Source organism: Molothrus aeneus, chromosome 1 (genome assembly GCF_037042795.1).
Source record: "Molothrus aeneus isolate 106 chromosome 1, BPBGC_Maene_1.0, whole genome shotgun sequence".
In the NCBI taxonomy this organism is placed as follows: domain Eukaryota; kingdom Metazoa; phylum Chordata; class Aves; order Passeriformes; family Icteridae; genus Molothrus; species Molothrus aeneus.
This window is the reverse complement of record NC_089646.1, coordinates 445796-466304: the sequence shown is the minus strand read 5'-3', so window position 1 is coordinate 466304 and position 20509 is coordinate 445796. Positions and strand designations below refer to the sequence as shown.

Sequence of the window (20509 nt, the reverse complement as noted above, 5' to 3'; positions counted from 1 at the left end):
GCCCCAGACTGGGATTGCCCCCAGTCACTGTCCCCCTCCTCACCCACCCCAGGGTGCTGCTGGGGAGAGGAGCTTGGTGGGACCCCCCTTTATCTGCATCCCCTGGTTGTGGGGGGGTCCCCAGATGGGCCTGGGAGGTGCCATTACCCCACAGCCACACCCAGGGGCTCTGTCCCCTCCCTCCCCCTCTGGGGCCACACGCTGACTCAGCACTTTGGGAATCTAGAACATTCCAGAGGCCTCGGCCCCAAATGCCCCCAAATCCCTCTGCACCCAGCTCTGCCCCTGTCACCCTGCCCACACTGGGGTGTCCCCCCCCATTACCCCACTGGTGACCCCCCCATGCTTCCCAGGGCTATCCCAACCCCTCCTCCCTCTGGAATTCAGGTGTCCCAGGAGCTCAGGCACCTCCAGGGACTCACCTGGGGCACACAAAGTGTCCCCTCCTGCACCTTTCCCCTTCCAACACCAAGAAAATGGAGAGCAGGAGAGGGTCCCTGTGACACCTGGGATTTGGGGACCAAGAGTTCCCTCCCTCCCTCCCTCCCTCCCTCCCCAGCCCTTGGAGTTCTGGGGCTTCGTTCCCATCCCAGGTCCCTGCCACGCCCCAAATCTGGAGGGGAGGGGGTTATCCCTGATCCCCAGGGATGCTGGGAGCACCCTGGGGTGCAGAACCTGGGGCTATCCCTGATCCCCAGGGATGCTGGCAGCACCCTGGGGTGCAGAACCTGTCCCTTCCACCTCCCCCATCCCAGTTACACCCTGGGCACTGCCCCCAATCCCACTGCTGGCAAAGGGGCCCCCCAAATCAGGCCTGGGAGGCGAGGTGCGATCCAAGGGGTGCAGGAGGCCTTTATTGAGCAGTCCAGGGGCCAGGAGGAGGATGGGGGGCAGGAGGAAGGGTCTGGGGGGGCTCTGTGCATCTCTACAGGGGGCCAGGACACCCCCGGCTGCTACATGGTCAGTTCCTGTGGGAGAGAGCAGAGGCAGGAATGCCGGGGTCACTCCAAATTCCCCCTGGGGAGAGGGGTCTCAGCCCCAGTTCCCCCTGGGAAAAGGGAGGGGGGATCAGCCCCAATCCCACTGGGTAAAGGGGGGGTTCATGGCCCCAGTTCCCCTGGGAAAAGGGAGGGGGATCAGCCCCAATCCCACTGGGTAAAGGGCGGGTTCATGGCCCCAGTTCCCCTGGGAAAAGGGGGGGGTCTCAGCCCCGCTCACCATGATGGCGTTGACGATGTCGTTGTTGTTGTGCCTCAGGGCTCTCACGGCCTTGGGCCGGGACACGTTGGCCTGGGCCATCACCAGCTCGATGTCCCGCACCTCCAGCCCCGTCTCATCCACCTGGGGAGGGGGCACAGCGCCATGAGAGCCCCCCCGAAGCACACACCCAGCCCTGAATGCCACGGACCCCCTGCACAGCCCCAGACCACACCATCACCTCGGCCATGCCCAGCTGAGCCTGCCCCGTCCACCCCAGGGTCACAGCGCTGGCACCCCCCACCCCCGGGGGGTCTCAGTCCCCCAGCTCACCTCCTCCTCCTCCTCGCTCTCCTCCTTGATGGCCAGGGCAGGAGCAGCGTCGGTCACCAGCGCCGAGTGCTCCAGGGGCACCTTGAACTTCTCAGCCGCTGCCTTGTGCACTTGCTGGGACAGGTCCTCGATCTGGGGGACACACGGGGTCACCAGAGCCCCCCCGAGCCAGGAGCTGCCCCCCCAGAGCCCCCCGAGCCCACCTTGGCCTCCCCAAAGACGATGTAGATGTCGGAGGCGGGGCTCTTGAACACGTCGGGTTTGGAGATGACGAACAGGATGTTCTTGGACTTGCGGATGGTGATGCGGGTGACGCCGTGGATCTGCCGCAGCCCCAGCTTGGACATGGCCTGGGGGGGCACCGAGTGAGCCCCCACAGCGCCGGGGGAGGCACAGCCCCCACAGCACCCCAAATCCCCGGGTAACACAGCCAGACACGGGGGATGCTGTCCCTCAGCGTGACCAGCATGGGACACCCCCAGCCCACGGTGGGGGCCCCCCGAGTCCCACCCCAGAGTGGGGACCTGCCCCTGCCAGGCCTGAGCGCCCTCCCCATCCCCGGGATGCGGCCCCAGCCCCGAGGGGCACCCCGGGCCCCCCCACCTTGCGGGCCTTCTTCTCGCTGCGGCTCTGCTTGGCTTTGCTGAGCGGCTCCTCCCCGGGCCCGAGGCCGTGGCCGAGGGGCACCTGCGACACGGGAGGGGGGTCAGGGATACCCCCACAGCCGGGGGTCCCCAGCACCCCCCCGGCCCCCCCAAAGCGCACCTGGGGCTGGGTGGGGGGCAGCTCCGAGCCCTCGGGCTCCTCCAGCTCCGGGATGGACTCGTCGTTGCTCTCGGACTCGTTCCCAGACCCTGCAGAGGAGGGGGTGGGGTGAGAGGGGCTCCCTGGCCCCCCAAAGGCGGGGGCACCCCACGGGACCCCCCCTCACCTCGGTGGTTGGGCTGGCAGCGCTGGGGGGCCGGGGGGGGCCGGGGGGGCTCAGCCTCGCTGGATGAGCTCGACTCCGACTGCAGAGACCCCCGGGGGGGCGCCCGGGCCGCCCCCGCCCCTGGGACCCCCGCCCGGCCCCGGGGCTCCGGCTCCTTCTGCGGGGGGGCCTGGGGGGCTGGGGGCACAGGGGCTGAGCTGGGGGGGTCCCCAGAACCCCTCTGGGGGTTCAGCCCCGCCTGCTCACCCCCACTGCCCACCCTGGAACCCCCCAAAGGCACCCCCAGACCCCCGGGTGCCCACCCCGGTCCCAACACCCCATGGCAAGGAGAAGGGGGGGGCTGAGCTGGTGGTGCCCCCCAAACCCCCCGTGGGGCTGCACCCAGGGACCCCCCAAAGTGCCCTTCACCCCGGGCAGTGCCCACCCCAGTCCCACGGCCATGGGGGAGTTCTGGGGGGTCTCTTACCTTCGAGGTGCTTCCTGGAGAGGGGCAGCCCCGGGGGGGGCTCCTGGCCGGGGGCGGGCCTGGGGGGGCTGGAAGGAGGCACTTGGCTGAGTTTGGGGGGTGCAGGGCGGGGGGGCTCAGGAGGGGGCCCCGCAGCGGGCAGGGGGCTGGGGGCGACCCCCCCCACGGCCTCCTCTTCCTCCTGCTGCTCGGGGGGGGGCCCGGGGGGACTCGGGGGGACTTTGGCATCGGTGTCCCCTGCAGCGTGGCCGGGGGGCTCAGGGCCCGGCCGGGGGGCGGGGGGCTCCTCTGGGGCGGGGGGCGGCAGCCCCGGGGCCCCCCGGAGCGGGGCGGTGACCCCCGGGCCGGCCCCGCGCCCCGAAAAGGCACCGGGTGGTGGCAGCAGCTCGGGGGGGGCCGGGGGGGTCCCCACGAACACCTCCCGCTCCGAGGCCGTGAACTGCGGCGAGGGGGGCGCGGGGGCCGCATCCTCATCCTCTTCTTTCTCTTCCTCTTCATCCTCTTCCTCCTCCTCGGGCTCCCCGCGGGGCCCGGCGGGGCTCGGCGCGGCCTCTCCCCCCTCGGGGACGGTGACAAAGCCGGAGCCGGTGCGGGACGTGTCCGGCAGCGCCGGGGACAAACCCTCGGCCGAGGCGGTGGCCGCGTCCCCCTGCTCCTCAGGGACATCCCCAGGGGGCTGTGACAGCGGCGCCTGTGCCGGGGGACACGCGGGGGACTCGTGGGACGGGGCCACCCCGGCTGCCAGCGCCACGGGGGACACGGCCCGGGCAGGGGGACACGGGGCAGGGACAGCGGCCGGGGGGCTGGGGGTCACCACAGCAGCGGTCACGGTGTCCTTCAAGTCGGGGGTCACTGCAGTGGGGGTCACGGTGCCCGTCTCAGTGGTCACAGGGGCCATGGAGCCAGGGGTCACGGTGGCCGTCTCGTCCTGGGGGCTCGGTGTCACCGATGTCACCGGTCTGGTGTGCGTGGTGTCCATCACGCTCGGGGCCACTGGGGCAGCATCCGTGGTGTCCATCAGGGCAGGTGTCACCGATGTCACCAGGTCGGTGGCTGCAGTGCTACTCTCATCCAGGGAGGGTGGTGTCACTGATGTCACCAGGCTGGTGGCTGCAGTGGCCATCAGGGTGGGTGTCACTGGTGTCACCAGGACAGTGTCCACAACTTCCATCTTGTCCAGCGGGCTGGGTGTCACCTCTGTCACCAGGTCAGTGGCCGTGATATCCAGCTCATGCGGTGGGCTTGGTGTCACTGGTGTCACCAGGCTGGTGGCCACAGTGTCAGGCTCATCTGGGGGGCTGGCTGTCACCGGTGGGGTTGGTGTCACCAGGTCCGTGGCCATGGTATCCTCTGGCTCATCTGGGGGGCTTGGTGTCACCATTGTCACCAGGTTGGTGGCCACAGTGTCCGGCTCACCTGGCGGGCTTGTTGTCACCAGGCTGGTGGCCACAGTGTCTGGCTCATCTGGTGGGCTGGGTGTCATTGTTGTCACCAGGCTGGTGGCCACACTGTCCGGCTCATCTGGAGGGCTGGGTGTCACTGGTGTCACCAGGCTGGTGGCCACACTGTCCGGCTCATCTGGAGGGCTGGGTGTCACTGTTGTCACCAAGCTGGTGGCCACACTGTCCGGCTCATCTGGAGGGCTGGGTGTCACTGGTGTCACCAGGCTGGTGGCCACACTGTCCGGCTCATCTGGAGGGCTAGGTGTCACTGGTGTCACCAGGCTGGTGGCCACAGTATCAGGCTCATCTGGTGGTCTTTGTGTCACCAGTGCCACGACATCAGGGGCTGCAGCATCCAACGGGCTGGGTGCCACCAGGCTGGTGGCTGTGCTGTCCATCAGGCTGGCTGTCACCACATCGCTGTCTGCAGTGTCCAGCGGGGTTGGTGTCCCTGGTGTCACCACGTCAGTGTCAGGTGGGCTGGGTGTCACCGGGCTGGGGGCTGCAGCGTCCATCTCGTCCAGTGGGGTTGGTGTCACTGGTGCCACCAGGTCGGCATCCACCGAGTCCATCAGGCTGGGTGTCACTGGTGCCACAACGTCATTGTCTGCAGTGTCCAACTCATCCAGGGCGGTCGGTGTCACTGGTGTCCCCAGGGTGGTGGCTGCAGATCCCAGCTCGCTGTGGCCGTCAGCGCTCCCCATTGTCCCCGTGCTGAGCTCAAGGTCGTTGTCACCATCATTGTCACCGCCAGGACCGTCCTGGGGCTCCCCGTTGGTGCCCCCCAGCTGGTGGCTCTGGGTGTCCCTGGCACAGAGCCCCGGGGCCTGGGGGACAGGGCCGGTCCCTGCCAGCTCGGGGCACGGTCCCTGCGCGGCTCCAGAACCTTCTGTGGCTGCCGCCGCCTCCTCGGGGGGCTCGGGCGGGGGCCACGCCCCGGTGATGGGGACAAAGGCGTCGCCGTCCAGCTGCGCGTCCCCTCCGGGGGGTGCCGGGGGTGTCCCTGGGGATCCGGGAGCGGGGGGGTGACACGGGGACCCGGCCCGGAGGTGCAGCTCCACGCCGGGGGGCGTGGGGGAGCCCGGGGGTGTCCCCGGGGGTGTCGCGGTGTCCCCCGCGTGCCGCTCGCTGCCGTAGAGCCGCTCGTCCTCGTCCCCGTCGTAGGCGGCCGAGTCCGAGGAGGCGTCGGTGTCGTCGCGGAAGGCGAAGGCCTCGTCCCCCCCCTCGGGGATGGAGCTCTCGGACAGCGAGCGCAGGAAGGACGCCGAGGTGCTGCCTTCATCCTCCTCCTCCTCCTCGGGGGCGGCCCGGGGTGAGATCTCCACGGCCTCGGCCTGGAAGAGGAGGCTGCCGCGGAACGGGAGCAGCGCCGCCGGGATCAGCCCCGAGCCCTCATCCTCATCCTCCTCCTCTGGCGTCTGCCCGTCCTCATCATCATCATCCTCGTCCTCGTCGTCCGCACAGCCCGGCGGGACGAAGGGACCGTCCTCGTCATCATCATCCTCGTCGTCATCCTCCTCCTCGGGGGACAGCGGGGGGAAGGCCGGGGGGTCTCCCAGGCCGGGGGGCAGCCCCAGGGCCCCCCCCAGCCCTTCAGCCTCGCCCTCAGCCTCACCCAGGCCTTCGGCCTCGGCCGCCAGGTTGGGGGAGCAGGACGGGGAGGTGCTGGCGGTGCCCGAGGAGCCCCAGCTGCCGCCCTCGGCCGTCATGTAGGAGCCCGAGGGGGACGTGGGGGGCGAGCAGAGCCCCTCGCTGTCCCCGTCCGTCGGCTCCTCGGGGGGCGCCGGCCGCGCCCCCCCCGCCCGCACCGGCGTCGAGGGCGCCGTGAAGAAGAGCTCGGGGTCCAGCGCGGGGGGGCGGCCCGGGGAGGGCTCCTTGGGGGGCGCGGGGAAGGGACAAGGCACGGGGGGCCCCCCCCGCGGCTCGGGCGGGGTGCAGCGCGTCTCCTCGCCCATCACGATGCGCGTGTCCAGCGGGTCCGCGGGCGGGGGGCGGCACGGAGAGCCGGGGGGGGCGGCGGCGGCGGGGCCGGGCTCACAGCTGGCCCCCTCGGGCGGGGGGCGAGCCTCCTCCTTGGCCGGCATCGGCGGGGGGGCTGCGGAGAGAGGGGACAGCCCTGAGTGCCACAGTGTCACCGCAGGGCCACCACAGAGAGCGGGGACAGCCCTGAGTGCCACAGCCCCCGCGGTGTCACCACAGAGAGCAGGGACAGCCCTGAGTGCCACAGCCCCCCCAGGGCCACCATACAGAGAGGGGACAGCCCTGAGTGCCACAGCCCCCAAAGCCCCCAGGGTCACCCTGGCACGGTGGGAAGGGGGACACCCGGGGCAGTGCCCTGGGTGGGGGCTGGTGTCAGCCGACCCAGGCAGGTCTGGGAGAACAGGTGAGCCCCATCCGGAGCACCTGGGGAGGGTCCCCGGAGGTTTGGGGGCACTGAGGGGGCGCAGCAGCAGCCGCCCGTCCCCAAACCCCTCTCTGTGGGGGCCACGCGGTTGCACCAGGGCGGGACCCAACCCAGACCCCTCCATGGGGAGGGGGGCGGAGGGCGCATCCCCCCTATCCCCCCTCCCCGGGGCGCCCCGTGCCCACACCCTGCGCTCAGTTTGGGGGTGCTCAGCCCCGCCGTGCCCACCCCTACCCCAAAAAGCGCCCTGGGTTCCCCCTGCATCACCTGAGGCCCCCGGGCACGGCTCCATGGGGCGGGCGGGCGCGCTCGGAGCCGCGGTCGCCCCCGGCCCCTCCTGCAGCACCGACCCCGCGCCCCCCGGGCGTTATAAAGGGGTGGGGGGGGGCGGGGCGGCGCGGGGGGAGCCGGGAGGGGGCGGGGCCTCGCGGGGGATTTGCGGGGCAGGTGCCGCTGATCCCCCTCCCCCCCCCCATAGTCTGGAATGGTTCGGTCCGGCACAACCCCCCCGCCACGTGCTGGGGACCTCCGAAAGGCTCTTTGCGGGGGGGGGGGTCCTGTCCCCGTCACACCCCGGGGCCGTTCTGGGGTGATTCTGCCCGGTAAGGGGGGGCTGCGGGACCCCGTTAATCCAGCCCGTCCCTGCCCGGCCGCGGCCGCCCCCCCCCCCCCACCCTCGGGGTCTCTTTTGGGGTCCCCTCTGCACACTCTGACCCCCCCCCGCACAAACCGGACCCTCGCCCCTTTCTCGGGGACCCCCAGCCTCAGCTCTGGGGGGCACGGAGGCACAGCGTGACCCTGGGGTGTGTCCCTGTCCCCGCTGTCGCCAGCCCCGCAGGAGGTGCGGGTGACCCTGGCGGTGCTCCCGGCTGTCCCCAGCCCCCCTCGCAGGTGACAGTGGCCCCCGGGGACAGCGGTGTGGGGTGACCTTGGGCTGTGCCTCAGTTTCCCACGCTTGGGGGGGAATGGTGCTGGGGAGGGGGGTGAGGCTCAGCCCCCCCAGTCCCACCAGCACCTCCCAGTCCGGCGGGGCACAACCCGCCGGGTTCCGGGGCTTCAGGGTGGTGACCCCGAAGCGAGGTCCCCAAAGGCCCCGCGCCCTGGCGGGGGGGCCGGGCCGGAGCCCCCCGGTACTGCCAGGCCCGAGCCCGGGCGGTGGCGGCTGCCGGGAGCCGCGGCCGGGCCGCATCCCCCCGCTCGATCCTCACCCTCCCGCTCCATCCTCATCCCCCCGCTCCATCCTCACCCTCCCGCTCCGTCATTCCCGCTCTGCCCCTCATTCCCCGCTCCATCCTCACCCTCGGGCTCTGTCCTTCATCCCCCGGCTCCATCCTCATCCTCCGGCTCCATCATTGCACCTCTGTCCTTCATCCCCCACCTCGATCCACCTTCCCTCTGCTCCATCCTCATCCTCCCATCCTGCACCCCTCCCTGCTCCGTCCTTCATCCCCTGCTCCATCCTCATCCCTCCATGGCTCCCGCTCTTCCTTTCATCTCTCCATCTCCACCCTGACGGCTCCGGCTCCCTCCTCCCTGCCCCGTCCTTCATCCCACCGGCTCCATCCTCCTGTTCCATCCTCATCCTCCTGCTCCGTCCTTTCCGCTCCGTCCTTCATCCTTCCGGCTCCGTCCTTCATCGCTCCGCTCCATCTCCATTCTCCGGCTCCATCCCGCACCCCCATCCCTCCGCTCCCATTCTTCCTCTCCCTCCTCATCCTCCCGCTCCGTCCGCGCCCCCGCCGCCCCGGGCCTCACCTGCCTCCGCTCCCTCCGGCATCCCGTTCTCGGGCTCCGGTCCGCCCCCCCCGGCTCCCGGGGACTCTCCGGGCTCGGCGCTGCCCGCGGCCCCCCCCGGCCCGGCCCCCCCCGCTCCCCCCGCTCGGCTGGGCCGGGCGGACGCGGCTGCGGCGGCGGCGCGGGAGCATCAGCGGGGCTGCGGCGGGGGCGGGGGCCCCGGCCCGGCTGATGTCAGCGGGAACCGCGTCCCGCCCGGCCCCGGCTCTGTCGCGATAGAGGCTCCGTGCCGGAGGGCGCTGCGGGCCGGGGGAGGGGGGCGCGGGCCCACCCAGCGCTTGCATCAGCTCCGGGGGGGGCGAGGGCGGGGCCCGGCCTCAGTTTCCCCCACTTTGTCTCCTAAGAAAGGGGGGATGAGCATCCCGCGGTGTCCCGGGGGGGGGGACACAGGGCGGGGCCCCCCCAAAGCGTCTGCGCGGGCCTGGTGGCACCGGGGGGGACAGGGAGGGAGCCGCGCGTCCCCCCCGCTGTCCCCGAGCACCGGGGTGCGGGATCAGGGCGGGCATTGTCCCCCGGGCCGGCCGTGCCCGTGCCGCCGGTGCCAGGCACAGCCCCGGGCGGTGACTCAGCAGCTCCCGCCCGCCGGGTGCCCCCCCCTGTCACCGTGTGTGTCCCCCGTGTCTCTGTATGCGCCCCTGTCACTGTGTGTCCCCCCCAGCCGCCCGTGTCCCCCTCCCTGGGGCCGGAGGGGTCCCGGTGGTCGCTAATCCGTCCCCACACGGTGTGTCACCCCCAGGGCTGTCCTGAGCCACTTTGTCCCCCTGCCCCGTGCGGGGACCCGTGACCCCACGGGGGACACGGCCGGGATGCGACCCCCCCCAGGCAGGGACACCCCCCGGCCCGCGGGGTCCCGGTGCCCCCCCAGCCCCGCCCGAGCCAGCCCCGGTCCCTGTCCCCGTGGCCCGGGGACAATCCCGGGATAATCGGGAATCAAGGCCGCTGGTGGCTCCTGATGCCGATCCCGGCTCAGACCGGCGGCCCCGGGCACAGGGGGGGTGGGCACAGCCACGTGCCACCAACACCGATGGCACCGCCCCCACTGCCACCCGTCCAGTGTCACCCCACCCTGCTGTCACCCATTCCCAGTGTCACCCATTCCCAATGTCACCCAGTGCCAATGTCACTGTCCCTGCCATCACCTAGCCCCAATGTCACCTGGCCCCAGTGTCACCCCACCCTGCTGTCACCATTCCCAATGTCACCTATCCCTGCCACCACCCAGCCCCAATGTCACCCGACCCCAATATCACCCTGCCCCCATGTCACTCAACCCCAATGCCAACCACCACAGATGTCACCTGGCTCCCATGTCACTTGGCATCAGTGTCACCGAGCCCCGATGTCACCCAGTCCCAATGTCACCTGGCCATGATGCCAACCAACCCCCATGTCACCCAGTCCCAATGTCACCTGGCCATGATGCCAACTAGCCCCTATGTCACCCAGCCTGGATGTCACCTGGTCCCAATGACACCTGGCACTGATGGCACCCATCCCCAATGTCATGTGTTGCCAATGCCACCCCTCCCCACTGTCCCGAAGTCCCCAATGATACCCATCCCCAATGTCATGTCCCAAATGACACCTGTCCCAATGTTCCTGTCCCCAGTGTCACCCACCCCCAATGCCACCATGCCCAGCCACCATCCCTGTACAGTTCCGTGTTTATTTGAGCCGTTGGTGACACGGAGCAGCAGTCACACAGTGACACAGGGACAGGGGGACCTCACTCTGGGGTCCCACCCGGGCACGGTGACCTGGTGACGTGGCCACCTCGCTGTGGTGACGTGGCCACCTGGGCTCAGGCACGGGGCCACCTTGGCACGGTGACCTGCTCACATTGGCACAGGGACAGGGCCACCCGAGGTGAGGCCGGCTAGGTGGCCGTGTCCCCTGCCGTGTCACTGGCCAGGGCCTTGGCCACCTTGTCCTTCAGGTAGGCCACGCGCTGCCGCTCCAGCTTCAGCTCCAGGAACTCGTAGTGTGGCACCTGCAGGGGACAGGGGTGTGACAGCAGCCGCGGGGTCCCAGCTGCGTCCCCTCCTGTCCTGCCCTGGCTGTGCCATGCCACCCACCTGGGAGGGTCCCAGTGCCCACCCTAGGACGTGCCACCACCCCCCAGGTGTGACAGCGACAATGAGAGCAGGAGCTGGCAGTGACCCTGGGGGTGACACGTGGCTGTCACACTCCCCCCGGGCTATAATTACCCCCAGGGGTTAATCCTGGATGACCCCACAGGATCAGCTCGTCTGTGTCACCTCCCTGTCACCCCTGTCCCCCCCAGCCCCTGGCAGGTGGCCGGGGAGATCACGGTGGCTCATCCCTGCTGAGCCCCGGGCTGGGGGCAGCTGGCAGCCCCCCAGGGGGTGTCAGAGCCTCCATCCCAACGGTGCCAGCTGTGCCCAGCTGTGCCAGGGGGACAATGGCACCCGGCTGGTGTCACCAGGGTGGCCACGGGCACAGGGACCATTCCCTGGGCCAGGCACAGGTGAGGCCACACCTGAGTCCTGGGGACACCTCACAGGATGGGGCTGGGCTCTGCTCCTGAGAGGGAGTCTCAGGTGGCATTTGGGGAATATCTGGGGAACATTTTGGGAATATTCTGGGACTATTTGGGAACATTTTGGGAATATTCTGGGACAATTTGGGAACATTTTGGGACTCTTTCTCTTTGGAAGGGCTGGGAGGGTCCAAGTGCCAGGTGGATGTGTCACCCGGGGCCAGGCCCCGCGGTGGCCCTGGCAGTGCTGGACACACGCAGGGGCTGTCAGGGACCGGGGGGTGGTCCCAGCCCTGGGGTGGGTGTTGCTGGGTGGTGTTGGATGTTACTGGGTGTTGCTGGATGGTGTTGCTGGATGTTGCTGGGTGTTGTTGCTGGCTGTTGCTGGCTGTTGTTGCTGGCTGTTGTTGCTGGGTGTTGCTGGCTGTTACTGAGTGTGTGTTGCTAGCTACTGCTGCTGGGTGTTGCTGGGTGTGTGTTGCTGGCTGTTGCTGGGTGTTACAGGGTGTTGCTGGCTGTTGCTGGGTATTGTTGCTGGGTGTGTGTTGCTGGCTGTTGCTGGCTGTTGTTGCAGGGTGTTACTGGGTGTTGCTGCTGGGTGTTGCTGGGTGTGTGTTGCTGGCTGTTGCTGGGTGTTACAGGGTGTTGCTGGCTGTTGCTGGGTATTGTTGCTGGGTGTGTGTTGCTGGCTGTTGCTGGCTGTTGTTGCAGGGTGTTACTGGGGGTTACAGGGTGTTGCTGGGTGTGTGTTGCTGGCTGTTGCTGGCTGTGCCATGCTCACCTCGGCCAGCAGGAAGCCGGCAGCTCGGAGGTGCCTTCGGGCCATGGAGCCCCGGCCCAGCAGCTCCCGGCCCCGCGAGCTGAACTGCGGCAGCTCCCAGCGCAGCACGGCCACCCTGGGCAAAGGGACAGGGACAGCCGTGAGCACGGGGACAGGGACAGGGGACAGCTGTGAGCACGGGTACCCCGGGGACAGGGACAGCCGTGAGCATAGACACCCCAGGGACAGGGACAGCCGTGGGCACCCCGAGCAGAGATGGCCCAGTAGTGCCCGAGCTGTGCCTCTCCCACCACCTCCTGTCCCCTCCCTGTCCCCCTCCTTCCACCTCTTCTCCCCCACTGACCCTTTCTATTCCCCCTCCTCATCCCTCCCTGTTCCCCTCCTCTTCCTCCCCTCTTGTCCCCTCCTGTCCCTCCCCTCCCCTCCTGTCCCCCCCTGTCCCCACGCACCTCCTGGCCCCCGGTGGCAGTGGCTTTGTCCCCTCAGAGTGGGACAGGTGGGGGGCAGTGTAGTCCCTCACGGGCAGAGGTTTGTTGTCACTGTCCAGCACCGCCTCGGCATCTGCAGGGACAGAGGGGACAGGGGACTCAGAGCCACCCCAGCGGGGCAGTGTCCATGGGGATCCACCTCCCCAGGTCCCAGCAGGGGACAGAGGGGACTCAGAGCCACCCGGGGGCTCTGCTGAGCCCACCCCAGAGGGGCGGTGTCCGTGGGGTTCCGCTCCCCGGGTCCCAGGAGGGGACAGGGGACACGCGGAGCACGGGGATTGCTGTGGCAGCCGGTGGCCGGTCCCCGACACTGCGGGACAGGGACCGAATTTGACTGGGCTGCAGAGGGTGACAGGGGGGTGACAGGGAAAGGTGACAAGGCTGGAGGGTGACAGGGGAAAGTGACAGGGCTGAGGGGTGACACAGGAGGGTAACGGGATGACAGGGCTGGGGGTGCCCAGGGTAGGTGCCAGCCCCGGGGGTGGCACTGGCAGGTGGCACTCACCGATGTCCCAGCCGTACACGGTGCTCACGTTGTACCGGACGAGGTCGGGGCCCCCCAGTGCCCCCGGCAGTGCCTCGCGCAGCCACCGCTGCAGGGGGGTGGCCTTCTCCTTGTCCTTGTCCCTGTCCCCGTGCCCCCCCAGCAGCTTGGGGGACAGGAAGGGCCCCTCATAGCCCGGAACCTCCAGCCTGGCCGTGGCATTGATGTGCAGCAGCTTCAGCCTCGAGCTCTGTGCCCGGGGGGAGCTGTCACCTGTGGGACACGTGGGGACATGCTCAGGTGGCACCCAGGGACAGGCTATACCCCAGGTGAGCTGCAGCCATGGGCTGTGACACTGTGACACAGCTGTCCCCCAGGTGACCTGCAGCCCCTGAGAAGCCCCCCCAGCCCCAGGCATTCCCAGACTCCATGTCTCCAGTGGCATTGACCCCCGGGTCCCACGGGAGGGACACGGGGCTCGTGGGCACGGAGGTCACTGTGGCAGCCGGTGGCCGGTCCCCGCCATGGGGGGACAGGGACCGAATTTGACTGGGCTGCGGTGCCAGTAGCACCTGGGGGACAGGTGACCCTGGGGGACAGGTGACCCTGGGGGACAGGTGACCCCTGTGGGGACAGGTGACCCCGTGGGACAGGTGACCCCCCCAGGTGCCCTCCAGCTCCTGTCCACCCCCTGGCTCCCAGCTCAGGGTGTCACCAGCCTCACTGTGCTCACCTTGCAGCCGGGCCTGGAACTCAGGGGACAGCACGTGGCTCAGGTGGGGGCCCCGGGGCTGCTGCAGGACACACAGGGACCACACCACATCTGTCAGCAGGTGCACGTCCAGCTGCTGCTCCTGCCCCTGCAGCCGCTCGTGGATCTGCAGGGGGACACACAGATCCCAGCTCAGCCACACAGCTGTCACCACCTCCCTCGCTGGGGCTGCAGGGCCCGCTCAGGTGACTCTGTCACCCCATGGATTCAGCCATCCAACAGCCCCTTTCCCATGGGAATGTACCTGTGCTCTGGGACAGGTGACAGTGTGGGAGGGGTCACCTGGAGGGGGTTCCAGGGCCTCTCCCAGTGCCCAAAGAGGGAGCTGGGAGGGACTGGGGGCACCTGGAGTGCCAGGACACGGGAAAACGGGGAATTTGGAAGGCTTTGGGGGAGGGATCTGTAGCTAGGGGGTCTCTGAGGTCCCTCCCCAGCCAGACCCCAGGGAACCCCAGGGACATTACCATGGAGAAGAACTCCTCGCTGGAGCTGGGCTGGAAGTTGAGGCGGGCGAAGGAGACGAGGATCCCGCAGAGCTGGGTGATGGACAGGTCCTGAGAGTTATCCAGGCAGTACTGCAGGAAAAACGGGAATGTGGGGCTGTCCAGAGCAGGGACAGGGAGGACAGGTGGGACACGTCAGCCAGAGACACCCCCCAGGTGGGAACACCAGTGAGGGAATGCTGGGGCTCTCTGCAGGCACCGGGGGAAGCTCTGGAACACCCCAGTGTGGGTGGGACAGGGCAGGGGATGGACCAGGCAGGAACTGGGCAGAAGTGGCAGGAAAGTGGGAGAGGAGCAGCAAGGAAAAGCTTGGAAACATCAGCAGGGACCCTGCTGGGTGGGACACCAGGGGCGGGGGATCTTATCCAGCTACAAGGGCAGGCTGGAATGTCTTAGTCTGCATGGGGACGTGCAGAGAGGTGAACTGGGACACAACTGGGACAGAACTGGGACAGGACCAGCACCAGCTGTCACAGCTGGAGGCTCTGGATGGAGCCAAATCCAGCGGGAAATGATCCCTGAATCCCACTGGGAATGGTGACACAGCTTGGACAGGGAGGGGCCCTCGCTGCCACCTGCTCCCAGTGACAACGGCCCAGACTGGTGAGAGGGACCTGCTGGGAAAGGTGACAACACCCCCTGCACAGGTGAGTGTCCCCTGTGTCCCCCCAGGCCCAGGTGAGTCCCCCCTGTCCCCCCAGGCCCAGGTGAGTCCCCCCTGTCCCCCAGGTGAGGCCACCCCCTGTCCCCCAGGCCCAGGTGAGTCCCCCCTGTCCCCCAGGGCTCACCTGAGCCATGGCCTCGGCCAGGGGCCGGCTGAGCCAGCGCAGGCTGCTGAAGGAGCGGGCACAGCGCAGCACCTGAGCCGGGCTCAGGCTGCCCAGGTGAGGCTGCAGCTCCAGGGCCAGGCGGTGCAGCACCTGCGGCTGCTGGAAGCTCAGCTTACCTGTGCCAAGGGGGACAGCTCAGCACAGGGGGCTCTGAGCACCTCTGTCCCGTGCCCCCCGCGCCACAGGTGACAGCTGGGGACGGCCACCTGGAGAGGAGAGGCTCCAGGGACACCTCAGAGCCCTCCCAGTGCCCAAAGGGGCTGCAGGTGAGCTGGGGAGGGACTTGGGACACGCAGAGTGATGGAATGGCCTCGTGCTATGAGCTCCCAGGGCTGTGGGACACCTGGAGTGACAGGACACCCAGAATGGCCCCCTCAATGACCCTGGGCTGACCCACAGTGCCCAGCCCCCCGTTCCCACCCAGCACTGGGATAACCCACTGGCAACAGCTGCTTGGGCTCACCTGGACTCCCTCACCCCACCTGGCTGGCACAGGAAAGGTTTGGGATCCCAAAGCTCACCTGGATTCCCCCACCCACTGCCAGCCCAGGCAACTCCCAGCCCCGGGACAGTGACATGGGACCAGGATTTGTCCCCAGCCCCCCGCAGGTGTCCCTGGCACTCACTGAAGGCGAAGAGCAGGTCGGTGAGCACGGGCAGGGGCAGCTCAGCAGGTTTCTGCAGCAGGTGGTAGCTCAGGGCCCGCAGCAGGGGCACGCAGCGGCGCTGCTGCAGCGCCAGTGCCAGCGCCACACGGCGCAGCTCGTCAGGGTCAAACTGCTCTGCCAGCTCCAGGGCCTGAGGGACAGGTGGGACAGGACAGGTGGGACAGGGACAAACTGCTCTGCCAGCTCCAGGGCCTGAGGGACAGGTGGGACAGGGTCAAACTGCTCTGCCAGCTCCAGGGCCTGAGGGACAGGTGGGACAGGGTCAAACTGCTCTGCCAGCTCCAGGGCCTAAGGGACAGGTGGGACAGGACAGGTGGGACAGGGACAAACTGCTCTGCCAGCTCCAGGGCCTGAGGGACAGGTGGGACAGGGTCAAACTGCTCTGCCAGCTCCAGGGCCTAAGGGACAGGTGGGACAGGACAGGTGGGAGAGGGGAGACAGAGGACAGGTGGTGCAGGTGACCCCATGTGGCACCGCTGACCCCAGGTGACCCCCCCCAGCCCAGGCTGAGGCCCCCAGTGCCACCCCCGTGCCATGCCCAGGTGCGGGCTCCCACCTTGTCCTCCAGGCGCTCCATCAGGGCGGGGGACAGGTGTCCCACCTTGGCCATGAGCGTCACCACGGTGCGGGTGCCCTCGAGCTCGGTCCAGCGCAGCTCCAGCTTGCGCAGCACCTCGGGCAGCAGCAGCCCCTGGTGGCCCTGCCCCGCCAGCTGCTCTGCCAGCTGCACCAGCTGGCGCAGGGGCAGGCGCCGCAGCCGCCACAGCACCTCCTGCTCCACCGAGCGCACCTGGCGCCCGCCCCGCGCCAGCCCCAGCGCCGGCAGCACGCGCAGCAGCTGCAGCAGCGACGAGTTCCACACCTGGGAGATCTGCGGGGACAGGGACAGGGGTGAGACAGGAACAGGGGTGAGACAGGGACAGGGGTGAGACAGGGACAACAGCCGAGTTCCACACCTGGGAGATCTGCGGGGACAGGGACAGGGGGAGACAGGGACAGGGTGAGACAGGGACAGGGTGAGACAGGGACAACGGGTGTGTTCCACACCTGGGAGATCTACGGGGACATGGGGACAGGGGGAGACAGGGACAGGGTGAGACAGGGACAACAGCCGAGTTCCACACCTGGGAGATCTGCGGGGACACGGGGACAGGGGGACACAGGGACAGGTGTGACACAGGACACCAGCCCTGTTCCACACCTAGGAGATCTGCAGAGGCATGGGGACATGAGTGACACAGGGACCACAGGTGCACAGGTGTGGTCCACACCTGGGAGATCTGCACAGGGACACAGGTATACATGTAACACAGGGACAATAGATGTTCCACACCTAAGAGATCAGCCACAGGGACAGGTGTGGGGCAGATGTGGGACAGGGATAGCCAGTGAGGATTTGGGACACCGCTCCTCTACCTGTGCCACCTCCCAAGTGTGCCCTGAACTCGCTGGAGGGACCTGGGCACTGCCAGCCTGTGCCCCAGCTGTGCCCTGAGTGCTCAGGTACAGAGCAGAGCACAGTGGCCGCTGCAGCCCTGTCCCCAGCAGCCCCTTCCAGGTGTGACCCCAGCAGTCCCAGGTGTGTCCCCAGCAGTCCCTCCCGTCCCTGTCTCCAGCAGTCCCTCCCAGGTGTGTCCCTCACCCTGTCCCTGTCCCACCTGTGCATCGAGTGTCCCCAGGAGCTGCTGGAAGCGGGGGTCCCCGCGCAGGCTCTCGGTGTCCAGGTGCTGTTCCGTGCTCAGCCGTGCCAGCCGGGCGATGGCCAGCGCCGCCAGGTTGCTGCTCAGGGCGGAGCCGCGGCCCAGCTGCAGCAGCTCCTGCGCGCTGCCGGCCTCCCGGATCAGCTCCCGCAGCTGCTGCTCCTCGCCCTCGGGCCGTGCCCGTGCCCGCGGCTCCTCAGCGGCCCGGGCCGGGCCGGTGCGCAGGGCGGGCCCCGCGCCGGGTCCCGGCGGCGCCGGCAGCAGCAGCAGCCGCCGGAAGCAGCGGCGAACCAGGTGCGCGGCCATGGGCACGGCTCGGTGCCCGGGCAGGGCTCGGCGGCACCGGGCAGGGCTCAGTGCCGCATCCCGGGACTCTGCGCGGGACCGAGCGTTAGGGCGGCCGCACCGGGACACTGCCCGGTCCCGCGTTAGTGAACTGTGCCCCAGATCCCCCCACGGGCCGGGCCCCTCCGGTGCCGGTCTCACCCCGGCCCATGCTCTACAGCCCGGCCCCGCTCCCGACCTCCCCCCCCGGGTTCCGGTTCCCTCCGGTGCTTCCCCGGGCCCGCTTCTCCCAGCCCCGTCAGTGTTCCCACAGTCCCGATCCCAACGCCGGACCCGATCCCATCCCCGGTCCCGCTCCCGATCCCGGTCCCGTCCCTGATCCCATCCCCGCTCCCGGTCCCGCTCCAGGCCCTCTCTGACCTCTCCCGCCCGGGCCCCGCGCACGGGCCGCCACCGAGGCGCGCAGTTATGACGTCACCGCACCGCGTCCGCTCGCTATTGGCTGCTCGGCTGCGTCATCACGCGGCGGCGGCGCCTTGTCCGTGACGGGGCGAGAGCGCTGCCGCCATCGGCGCCAAGGGGTGTCCATTAGAGTGTCCCTCAGAGAGTCCCCCAGAGTGTCCCCAGAGAGTCCCCCAGAGTGTCCATCCCGCAGTGTCCATCCCGCAGTGTCCCCGCGCTGTCCCCGCGTACAGGACGGGCCCGGACCCTCCCATCCGCCCTTCTCTCTGTGGGCGCCCTCGTGTGGTAGCGGGGGAAACTGCAGCCACCGCCAGCACCGAGACGCCCAGTGTCCCCCAGTTCATCCCAGTGCCCCCTCTCGAGTCCCCCAGTTCACCCCAGTGTCCCCCCCCCCCCGAGTCCTCCAGTTCACCCCAGTTCATCCTAGTGCACTCCTGGAGACCCCCCGTTCATCCCAGTTCATCCCAGTGCCGCCCCCCGAGACCCCGAGACACCCTGTTCATCCCAGTGCCCCCCCCCGAGTCCCCCAGTTCATCCCAGTTCATCCCAGTGCGTCCCTGGAGACCCTCCGTTCATCCCAGTTCATCCCAGTGCCGCTCCTCGAGACCCCCAGTTCATCCCAGTGCCCCCCAGTGTATCCCCCGAGTCCCCCAGTTCATCCCAGTGCCACCCCCCCGAGTCCCCCAGTTCATCCCAGTGCCGCTCCCCGAGACACCCAGTTCATCCCAGTGCCCCCCCCCTCCCCCTCCCGGAGATTCCCAGTTCATCCCAGTTCCCCAGTTCCCCCAGTGCCCGGGTGAGGTTATCTGTTAGCGATTAATTATCGATTATGGAGCTCCATCGATTATCGATCTTTTATTGGTATCCATAAGGATCTCCTCGATGCCGACACGGGGGGGACGGGCGGTGTCCGGGGGTCTCCTCAGCGTCGGCTGAAGTCCCCGCCTGCGGGACAGGAGGCTCCGGCTGTCCCCGAGCCCCCCGCAGCCCCCCGGGACCCCCGGGACAGCCCCTCCTCCACCCGCAGCGCTCCGAGCGGCGCGGGGGCCGCGTGTCCCCCCCGGAACCCCGCAGGATCCCCCCATTTCCCCAGAGCTCCGGCAGGATCCCCCCAGTCCCCAGAACCCCCGCAGGATCCCCCCGCTCCCCCTGGACCTCGGAGCTCCGGCAGGACCCCCCGCTCCCCCAGAGCCCCCCGACCCCCGGCGGGATCCCCCCAGTCCCCGCACCCTGGCAGGATCTCCCGCTCCACCCGAGCCCCGGCGGGATCCCCCTGCTCCCTCCGCTCCCCCCGAGTCCCGGCAGGATCCCCCCAGGCCCCGGAGCCCCTCAGGACACCCCCGTTCCCCCAGAGTCCGGCAGGATCCCCCCGGCTTTCCCCAGCCCCCGTTCCCCCCTTCCCCCGTTGCCCCGTTCCCGCACCCCGGCAGGGCTCGCAGCGGCACCGGGCGATGCGGGGCAGCAGCGCGGGCCGGGGGCGGCCCCGGGGGCACGGCAGCAGCAGGGCCCGCACGGGCCGGGCCGGGTCCAGCCGGTAACTGCAGCACTCGCACAGAGACCGCACGTACGGCTCCTGCGGACACCGCGTCACGGCGGGGGACAGCCCGGGGACAGCCGGGAGCACCGGGGAGACCCGGGGAGCCCGGAGAGCACCGGGGAGCACCGGGGGGCACCGGAGATCACCGGAGACAGCCCCGGAGAGCCCCGGGCAGCCCCGGAGAGACCCGGAGAGACCCAGAGAGCACCAGAGAGCCCCGGACACCCCCGAAGAGCCTCGGACAGCCCCGGGCAGCCTGGGACACCCCCGGTCACCCCGGACAGCCCCAGACACTCCCGAACACTCCCGGACAGCCCCGGAGAGTGCCGGACACCCCGGAGAGCACCAGAGAGTCCCGGAGAGCCCCGGGCCGCGCAGAGGCGGCTCCGGGGGCAGCAGGCGGGGCTGGGGTCCCCCCGCGCCCCCCGTACCTGGGCGCTGACGGCGGTGCGGGAGCGGCACGCCCCCGCGCAGTAGGTGACACGGACGCCCCGCAGGACACACGCGCCCTTGGCGATGGTCCGGAGCGCCGTGAGGAGCCGGCACGGCCCGGGGGGCTCCTCTGCACCGGGAGGGGGACACGGTGTGAGCGGGGGGGCTGCCGGGGCCGCCCCTCCCCGAGGCCCCCGGGTACGGGGTCTCACCTGGCCACTCGTCCCGGCACACGGGGCAGCAGCTCCCGGGCTCCCGCACCGGCTCCGTGCCCTGCGGGGACCCCCAGGCTCAGCCCCGGCCCGCCGGGACCCCCCCGCGCCCCCCGGAGCCCCCCGGAGCCCCGCACCTCGGGGCAGGTGAGCGCGGGGCAGGAGGTGGCGCAGGTGACGCGTCCCTCGGAGCAGCGACAGGTCCCGCACGGCTCCTGCCACTCGCTGCCGGCCTGCAGCGGGGCAGGGACCCCAGCATTGCTCAGGGGCCCCCAGACGCGGCTCAGG

At 69.6% G+C, this 20509-nt stretch overlaps 3 protein-coding genes and 2 non-coding genes across 7 annotated transcripts in view; all 5 read right to left on the bottom strand.

Annotated features, from left to right (window-relative positions):
- Positions 1 to 827: 827 nt before the first annotated feature.
- On the bottom strand, positions 828 to 8630 carry NACAD (NAC alpha domain containing). 3 transcript variants are annotated; one of them, XM_066549785.1, is made up of 8 exons: positions 8529 to 8630; positions 2928 to 6464; positions 2296 to 2384; positions 2134 to 2217; positions 1734 to 1880; positions 1531 to 1662; positions 1219 to 1341; positions 828 to 968 (listed from the first exon to the last, which is right to left on the bottom strand). In XM_066549785.1, the coding sequence occupies exons 1-8, from the start codon at positions 8548 to 8550 to the stop codon at positions 954 to 956; spliced, it is 4149 nt and encodes a 1382-aa protein (XP_066405882.1). In that variant the 5' UTR covers positions 8551 to 8630; the 3' UTR covers positions 828 to 953. The 3 variants fall into 3 exon arrangements, with proteins under 3 accessions (XP_066405882.1, XP_066405874.1, XP_066405890.1); XM_066549777.1 differs by lacking the exon at positions 8529 to 8630 and adding an exon at positions 8328 to 8370; XM_066549793.1 differs by lacking the exon at positions 8529 to 8630 and adding an exon at positions 8072 to 8183.
- Positions 8631 to 10213: 1583 nt separating this feature from the next.
- Positions 10214 to 17599, bottom strand: TBRG4 (transforming growth factor beta regulator 4). Its single transcript, XM_066550031.1, has 10 exons — positions 17252 to 17599; positions 16150 to 16464; positions 15552 to 15723; positions 14884 to 15041; positions 14057 to 14167; positions 13554 to 13698; positions 12842 to 13093; positions 12298 to 12409; positions 11849 to 11963; positions 10214 to 10557 (listed from the first exon to the last, which is right to left on the bottom strand). Exons 1-10 carry the CDS (start codon positions 17597 to 17599, stop codon positions 10444 to 10446), a joined length of 1842 nt encoding a protein of 613 aa, XP_066406128.1. The 3' UTR covers positions 10214 to 10443.
- On the bottom strand, positions 12550 to 12680 carry LOC136567546 (small nucleolar RNA SNORA5). Its single transcript, XR_010785127.1, has one exon. It is a non-coding gene; the product is annotated as a small nucleolar RNA SNORA5 (small nucleolar RNA).
- On the bottom strand, positions 13248 to 13379 carry LOC136567540 (small nucleolar RNA SNORA5). The gene has a single exon (XR_010785126.1). It is a non-coding gene; the product is annotated as a small nucleolar RNA SNORA5 (small nucleolar RNA).
- A 1268-nt stretch (positions 17600 to 18867) lies between the features above and the next one.
- Positions 18868 to 20509, bottom strand: part of LOC136556248 (SCO-spondin-like) — a 33329-nt gene continuing 31687 nt past the window's right edge. The window contains exons 60-64 of the mRNA XM_066549330.1: positions 20359 to 20454; positions 20222 to 20282; positions 20009 to 20139; positions 19486 to 19613; positions 18868 to 18985 (exon numbers count right to left, since the gene is read on the bottom strand). Of these exons, the coding sequence (XP_066405427.1) occupies positions 18868 to 18985; positions 19486 to 19613; positions 20009 to 20139; positions 20222 to 20282; positions 20359 to 20454 (534 nt within the window). The remainder of the gene's footprint in view (positions 18986 to 19485; positions 19614 to 20008; positions 20140 to 20221; positions 20283 to 20358; positions 20455 to 20509) is intronic.

What these genes read in the sequence shown, in the direction of transcription:
- NACAD (XM_066549777.1), bottom strand. Translation starts at nt 8,355, where the DNA reads ATGAGGATGGAACAGGAGGATGGAGCCG. An exon ending in GGAACAGGAGGATGGAGCCG is followed by an intron (nt 6,465 to 8,327) that starts GTGGGATGAAGG and finishes CTCTCTCCGCAG; the next exon opens with CCCCCCCGCCGATGCCGGCC. An exon ending in AGAGCGAGGAGGAGGAGGAG is followed by an intron (nt 1,342 to 1,530) that starts GTGAGCTGGGGG and finishes CCCCCTCCCCAG; the next exon opens with GTGGATGAGACGGGGCTGGA.
- TBRG4 (XM_066550031.1), bottom strand. Translation starts at nt 17,599, where the DNA reads ATGGCCGCGCACCTGGTTCGCCGCTGCTTCCGGCGGCTGCTGCTGCTG. An exon ending in CTGCCACCGGGGGCCAGGAG is followed by an intron (nt 11,964 to 12,297) that starts GTGCGTGGGGAC and finishes CCCTTTGCCCAG; the next exon opens with GGTGGCCGTGCTGCGCTGGG. An exon ending in CCGGCTTCCTGCTGGCCGAG is followed by an intron (nt 10,558 to 11,848) that starts GTGAGCATGGCA and finishes TGTCCCCTGCAG; the next exon opens with GTGCCACACTACGAGTTCCT.